Source organism: Psammomys obesus, unplaced genomic scaffold (genome assembly GCF_907164565.1).
Source record: "Psammomys obesus unplaced genomic scaffold, mPsaObe1.curated_primary_1811, whole genome shotgun sequence".
NCBI classification, from domain to species: Eukaryota; Metazoa; Chordata; class Mammalia; order Rodentia; family Muridae; genus Psammomys; species Psammomys obesus.
Genome location: NW_026589817.1, coordinates 122,677 through 130,973, shown reverse-complemented (window position 1 = coordinate 130,973; position 8,297 = coordinate 122,677). Strand labels below are relative to the sequence as shown.

Here is an 8,297-nt window from a genome sequence, read left to right as displayed (position 1 = left end):
TTTCCTACTCAGATTACATCCCAGAAGGGAAAAAAAACAAACCAAACCATAAGATACTTTATTAAATCATGACTCCATGTTTCAGAATTTTGAGGATGAAAACAATGATAAATCATAAAAATATTCAGCCAGGCTATATTACAGTTTGGACAACTGTTCACACCTAATTTACAATGCCACAAATTTACCTAGTACTGTCTGATCATTACTGAAGGCAACCATCCATAGTAGATAAAAGAACATATGAATATATTAGAACACATAATCTACCAGAACAAGTAATAAATTCAGAAAATTATTTGTTCCTGTGGCAGGAAAAATGGATACTGAAAGTAGAGTTGTTGTTCTTGTTATTGTTGTTCTTCATTACTATGAAGGGGAAAAGAGTAGGGAAACAGTTCTCTAAAAGTGCAAGTGTGTTCATCAACCACAGCTTTTGATTGTTACAGAGTATTATGTATAATATGAAGATGAAGGACATTGCATAGGAAGTGATGTAAGTACACACCAGGATCAGGATGACTTGGGTGGCTCTGGCTACAGGAGATGCTCTGAGGGCATGCTGGGAACTGTGGATGTTCCGTACATGTTTCTTATGCCTGTATAGGAAGCTCACCATGGAAATACTGGTCCAGGCCATGATACATAGATAGAGAATATCAATGAAACCAATAAAGAAGAAATACAGAAGAGATACAGGGCCATCAGAACCAATTGGTGAGCAGTAGTAGCCCACATATAATTTCTTAGTGAAATTTCTGTTGGTATCAAGGGCAGTCACTGTCATAGCAATTCTGATGTTTAGAAATAGATGTGCCAGCCAGCTAAAAGAACAGGAGGGGACAATGTACTTCATGACTCTCTGTTTAATCTTCATAAACCTGGAGTTGCTTTGGCTGACTGTGATTGCCTGAAAGCAACTCAGGAGACTGGAGGAATGAAGGGTAGCTCCTCGGGCTATACGAAACAGGCACATAACAAATTTACATCCATTATCATCCAGGAAATCTTTCAACCCAAGCCCGGCCATTGATTGAGGAATTCCTCTTGAGATAATAGACAATGAGTTGGCAAGAGTCACATGTTTTAAAATCGCATCTTTGGGCATTAGATTCTTTCCAGTGAAAAAAGACATGAAATAATAAAATAAAAGTAACCAATTACCCAGGATTCCCACAACCGTCTGGGACAAGAAAAACATCCCCACTGAAAAGTTCTCAGGAACCATCTTCTTGTCATCTAAAAATGACAAATTTATTCATATCATCAGACACAGGGAGAAAAATAAATATTAGTATTAATTTCTTAGTACCATAAATTAAATCAACATCTCATTGTTTTCTTCATTAACCTTTCCCACTGATAAATATTTCTAAAATATTGTTACAGTGAATTTTGTGGTGACTTCAGTAGCATTTTCTGTGATCAGTTAGAGAACTTTCAAAATCAAGGTGCTAAGATAGTTTCCTTGTACATGTTTGCCTGTTAATGAAATATTTCTCTGATATATGAAAAATATCATTATTTTAGCCTCTTCAAAATCATCACAAAAGATAATTTTCTAAAAAAATAAACAAATTTTTCATGAATTTATGGACAAGTCAGAACATTTGCTTAATGGTTTCTCTATAAAAAGTAGAAACATTAGTCAATATAGTATCTGTGACACAAGCATGAGGACATGAGATAAAATCCTCAGCATCCACATGCTATCTGGACATGATGGAACTCACTAGTAATCCCAGTGCAGAGAAGGTAGAGACAAGAATTCTCTCTTTGATCAAATGATGGTGTCTGTTTTGTCAAAAATATTTTAGCTTCATGAGGAACTATTTATTAATTGTTGATCTTAGTACCTGCTCTGAAAGATCTTTCTTTTTTTTTTTTTTTGAATTTTATTTTTTTCTTATCAGTTACATTTTATTAACTCTGTATCCCAGCCATGTCCCGATCCCTCATTCCCTCCCAGTCCCTCCCTCCTTCATCTCCACTGTGCCCCTTGCCAAGTCCACTAATAGGGGGGACCTCCTCCCCATTCATCTGATCCTGTTTTATCAGGTATCTTCAGGACTGGCTGCAAAGCCCTCCTCTGTGGCCTAACAGGACTGCTCCTCCCTTGGGGGGGTGGGGAGGCCAAAGAGCCAGTCATTGAGTTCCTGTTAGAAACAGTCCTTGCTCCCCTCACTATGGGAAACCAATTGGTTACTGAGCTACCACAGGCTACATCTGAGCAGAGGTTCTAGGTTACATTCATACATGGTCCTTGGTTGCATGTCAGTCTCAGAAAAGACCCTGTGCCCAGATATATTTGGTCCTTGTGGAGCTCCTATCCTTTCCTCATCAGACTAACTCCCCTTCTTTCTTATGATTCCCTGTACTCTGCCAAATGTTTGGTCATGAGTCTCTGAAAGATCTTCCTTATGCCAATGAGTTCAAGCATATTTATTAGCAACGATTATGTTCAAGGCATCACGTTTTATGGTGAAATCACTGATCCACTTGGAGTTGAGCTTTATGCAGGGTGATAGACATAGATCAATTTGCATTTTCTTCATTCAGCCGTCTAGTTTAACCAGAACACTTTGTTGAAGTTTTTTTTTTTTCTAGTATGTATTTTTCCCTTCTTTGTGACAAGTCAGATGTCCTTTAATGTATGGAGTTATTTCTTGGACTTCAACTATATTCATTTGATCAATGTGCCTGTTTCTATACCAATGACATGCTATTTTTAGTAGTATAGTTCTGTAGCACAATTTGAGATTTGGTATTGTGGTACCTGCAATATGTGTTTTATTTTCAGTATTGTTTCAGCTATCCTTCATGTTTCCATGGGAAGCTTAGAATTCTTTTTTTTCCTTCAGTTTCTATCAATAATTGTGTTGATTTTGATAAGGATTGCATTGACTATATAGATTGCTTTTGGTAAGATTAACACTTTTTTCAAATACTAGTTTATGATGTTAACTTGCTTGATCCATGAATATGGCAGAGCTTTGTCTTCTGTTGCCTTCTCCAAGTTCTTTCTTGGATGCCTTAGAGTCTTTATTATACAAATCTTTGGCTTACTTGGTAAGTTATTCTAACATATTTTATTTTTAAAGCTACTTTGAAAATACTATTTTCCTCCTTTCTTTCTCAGTCTGTCAGTTGGATTTAGGAAGGGTTTGGAATTTTCTGTGTTATTTTGTACCCTGCTACATTGCATAAAGTATTTACCAGCACTAGCAGTTACCTAGAGAAGTCTACTGTGTCATTTATGTATAAAATTGTATTATCTGCCATAAGAATCACACCTCACTTCTCAACAGAGACTATGAAAGCCAGAAGAGCCTGGACAGATATCATGCAGGCCCTAAGAGAACACAGATGTCATCCCAGGCTACTATAGCCAGAAAAACTCTTAGTTCTCATATATGGAGAAAACAAGATATTCAATGACAAAAACAAATTTCAACAATACCTACACACAAATCCAGCTTTACAGAAGACACTAGAAGGAAAAATACAACCCAAGAAAACTAGCTACTTTCAAGAAAACACAGGAAATAATTAACCTCACTACAGTAAAACAAAAAGCAACCAAGCACACAAACTTACTACCACAGCCAAAGTCAAAATGAAAGGATCTAACAGTCACTGGTCATTAATCTCTCTCAACATCAATGGACTCAACTCTCCAGTAAAAGACACAGATTAACAGAATGGATATGTAAACAAAACCCAGCAATCTGTTGCATACAAGAAACACACCTAAGGCACAAAGATAGACATTACCTGAGGGTAAAAGGTTGGAAGACGACTTTCCAAGCAAATGGACCCAAGAAACAAGCAGGAGTAGCCATTCTAATATCTGATAAAATAGACTTTCAACCAAAATTAATCAAAAGAGATGGGGAAAGACACTTCATACTCATCAAGGGAAAATTCCACCAGGAAGACATCACAATCCTGAACATCTATGCCCCAAATACAAGAGCACCCACATTTGTAAAAGAAACATTGATAAAATTTAAACCACATATAGATCCCCACACATTAATAGTGGGAGACTTCAACACCCCACTATCAACAAAGGACATGTCAACAAAACATAAATTAAACAAAGAAACAATGTCCCTAACAGAGGTCATGAATCAAATGGACCTAACAGACATTTACAGAATCTTACACCCAAACACAAAAGAATTTACCTTCTTCTCAGCACCTCATGGAACCTTCTCCAAAATAGACCATATGGTTGGTCACAAAGCGAGCCTCAACAGATTCAAGAAGATTGAAATAATCCCTTGTATCCTATCTGATCACCATGGAATAAAGCTGGACCTCAACAAAAACAGAAATAGCAAAAAGCCTACACACACATGAAAAGTGAACAACTTGCTACTCAATGACAGCTGGGTCAGGGAAGGAATAAAGAAAGAAATTAAAGTCTTCCTAGAATTCAATAAAAATGAAGGCACAACATACCAAAACCTGTGGGACACAATGAAAGCAGTGCTAAGAGGAAAGTTCACAGCACTAAGTGCCTTCAAGAAGAAATTCGAGACAGCTCATTCAAGCAACTTAATGGCTCACCTAAAAACCCAAGAAAAAAAAGAAGCAGGCACACCAAAAAGAAGTAGATGGCTGGAAATAATCAAACTCAAGGCTGAAATCAATAAATTAGAAACAAATAAAACAATTCAAAGAATCAATGAAACCAAGAGATGGTTCTTTGAGAAAATCAACAAGATAGACAAACCCTTAGCCAAGCTAACTAAAAGGGTGAGAGACACCATACAAATCAACAAAATCAGAAATGAAAAGGGGAACATAACTATAGACACTGAGGAAATCCAAACAATCATTAGGTCTTACTTCAAAAGTCTACACACCACAAAATTTGAAAATCTAAAGGAAATGGACAATTTTCTGGATCGATTCCACTTATCAAAGCTGAATCAAGACCAGGTAAATCAATTAAATAGTCCTATATCCCCTAAGAAAATAGAAGCAGTCATCGAAAGTCTCCCATCCAAAAAAAAGCCCAGGACCAGATGGTTTCAGTGCAGAATTCTACCAGACCTTCAAAGAAGAGATAACTTTAGTTCTCTTTAGTTCCACAAAATGGAAACCGAAGGAACATTATCAAACTCATTCTATGAAGTCACAGTCACCTTGGTACATAAACCTCCCAAAGACCCAACAAAGAAAGAGAATTTCAGGCCAATCTCCCTCATTAACATTGATGCAAAAATACTCAACAAAATACTTGCAAACTGAATACAAGAACACATCAAAGATATCATCCACTATGACCAAGTACGCTTCATCCCAGGTATGCAGGGGTGGTTCAATATACATAAATCCATCAATGTGATCCACCATATAAACAAACTGATCATCTCCTTAGATGCTGAAAAAGCATTTGACAAAATCCAACATCCATTCATGTTTAAAGTATTGGAGAGATCGGGGATACAAGGCACATATCTAAACATAGTAAAGGCAATATACAGCAAGCCTATAGCCAACATCAAGCTAAACGGAGAGAAACTTAAAGCAATCCCACTGAAATCAGGGACAAGACAAGGCTGCCGACTCTCTTCATATCTCTTCAACATAGTGCTGGAAGTCCTTGCTAGATCACTAAGACAAGTAAAGGAGATCAAGGGGATACAGATGGGAAAGGAAGAAGTCAAATTATCACTATTTGCAGATGATATGATAGTATACTTGAGTGACCCCAAAAATTCTACCAGGGAACTCCTACAGCTGATAAACACCTTCAGCAAAGTGGCTGGATACAAAATTAATTCAAAAAAATCAGTAGCCCTCCTGTATACAAAAGACAATAGGGCTGAGAAAGAAATTAGGGAAACAATACCTTTCACAATAGCCACAAAGACATAATGTATCTTGGTGTGACCCTAACCAAGCAAGTCAAAGACTTGTATGAAAAAAATTTCAAGTCTCTGAAGAAAGAATTAGAAGAAGATATGAGAAGATGGAAAGATCTTCCATGCTCATGGCTTGGCAGGATTAACATAGTAAAAATGACCATCTTACCAAAAGCAATCTACAGATGCAATGCAATTCCCATCAAATTACCAACACAATTCTTTACAGACCTGGAAAGAAAAATTCTCAACTTCATATGGAATAATAAGAAACCCAGAATTGCTAAAACAATCCTCTACAATAAAATACAAAGTGAATAAAGTGTAATTAATAAAAAGAAAAAGAAAAAAAAAGATCTTCTGGAGGTATCTCCATCCCTGATCTTAAGCTGTACTATAGAGCAACAGTAATAAAAACTGCATGGTACTGGCATAGAAACAGAATGGTGGATCAATGGAACCAACTTCTAGACGACCCGGAAATAAACCCACACACTTATGGACACCTGATCTTTGACAAAGATGACAAAACCATACAATGGAAAAAAGATAGCATCTTCAACTGGATGTCTACATGTAGAAAAATGCAAATAGATCCATACTTATCACCCTGCACAAAACTAAAGTCCAAGTGGATCAAAGACCTCAACATAAAACCAGACACATTAAATTGGTTAGAAGAAAAAGTGGAGAAGACCCTAGAACCCCTGTGCTCAGATTTTTCGGTTCTGTTACTCTCCTTGTGGGGCTGCTGTCCTCTCCAGATCTTACTATTTACCACTTCTTTCATAAGATTCTCCACAATCTGCCCAAACGTTGGCCATAAGTCTCAAAATCTGCTTTGATAGTCTGCAGGGCAGAACCCTTCAGAGGCCTTCTGTGGTAGGCTCCTAACTTGTTTCCTATTTTCTCCTTCTTCTGGTGTCCATCCTCTTTACCTTTCTGGATGGGGATTGAGCATTTTAGCCAGAGTCCTCCCTCTTGATTATTTTCTTTAGGTATACAGAGTTTAGTAGGCTTATCCTATGGCTAAAATAAAAAACTCAAGTGACAGCGCATGCTGGAGAGATTGTAGAGAAAGGGGAATCCTCCTCCACTGCTGGTGGGAATGTAAACTTGTACAACCACTCTGGAAATCAATCTGGTGCTTTCTCAGACAATTAGGAATAGCACTTCTTCAAGATCCAGCTATACCACTCCTAGGCATATATCCAAAAGATGCTCAAGTACACAATAAGATATTTGCTCAAGCATGTTTGTAGCAGCTTTACTTGTAATAGCCAGAAGCTGGAAACAACCCAAATGACCCTCAACTGAGGAATGGATACAGAAAGTATGGTACATCCTCACAATGGAATACTACTCAGCAATAAAAAACAAAGAAATCATGAAATTTTCAGGCAAATGGTGGGAACTGGAAAAGATCATCCTGAGTGAGCTATCCCAGTAGCAGAAAGACACACACGGTATATACTCACTCATATAAACATATACTATAGGACAAACCTACTAAAATCTGTACACTTATTTTTTAAAGCATACCTGCATTGAGAAACAGAGAGATGTGTAGATCTTGTTTCCATTCTTTTCAACAACATGTTTTAAAAGATTCATGGGGAGTTAACATTTATTCCTTTTTATATTCTACAGAATTCCATTTTATGCATATGAAACAATTTGTGTGTTGCAAGAAAACACTACAAATCTTGTTTGCACAACACAGAAATCAAGCTGAAATTGAGCTTGCCTTCCTTCCACATTGCCAGAAGGTGCTACGCATGGATACTGGGGCAGAAAAGATGCCACCAACAATCTTGGTCAGCTTTGGACACTACATGCAACACTCTCTGCCTGCCAGACAAAATGAGCTCACTGCTGTGATAGTGGCTGTTATGGGAATAATGAGCCCCTTTCTGCTTAGATTTTAGGGCTACACCTCAGACTGTCAGTGTAAACCTAGGTGAAAGCCTGTGACAAAAGGAACACAGATCCTAGTAGAGAAGTTCTTCTGGTTATCTTGACAAATAGAGTTTTTGTGCCTCTCAAAGTAACCTTTTCAATATTTATTTCTGTAGCCATAGGTTATTACTGTTGTCACCTTTAGATGATGTGAGTGGAAGTTACTGCTGGGACTAAAGATGCTGAGGAGACTATTGAATATTCATCCCTGTACCACCAACTAACTAGGGCTTCAGGGACATCACAGAAAAGGTGGAACCAAAGAGAATATAAGAACAAAAAAGGAATGGAGTGTTACGGAACTCTGTCTTCCAGGTATAACATGGTCTCTGCAAGCAGTAACACAAAAAAAAACCCTCTAATTACCTGCACATGATATACATAGATTGAGCTCATCAGCATTTTATCATGTAGAAGGGAGTGGCTCATGATGCCCACAGTTCCCATATTATCTATTGC

At 37.5% G+C, this 8,297-nt stretch overlaps 1 protein-coding gene across 1 annotated transcript; it reads right to left on the bottom strand.

Moving 5' to 3' along the window:
- Positions 1–295: 295 nt before the first annotated feature.
- LOC129675427 (vomeronasal type-1 receptor 4-like) lies at positions 296–6,703 on the bottom strand. Its single transcript, XM_055605449.1, has 2 exons — positions 6,658–6,703; positions 296–1,239 (listed from the first exon to the last, which is right to left on the bottom strand). Exons 1-2 carry the CDS (start codon positions 6,701–6,703, stop codon positions 296–298), a joined length of 990 nt encoding a protein of 329 aa, XP_055461424.1.
- Positions 6,704–8,297: the final 1,594 nt, after the last annotated feature.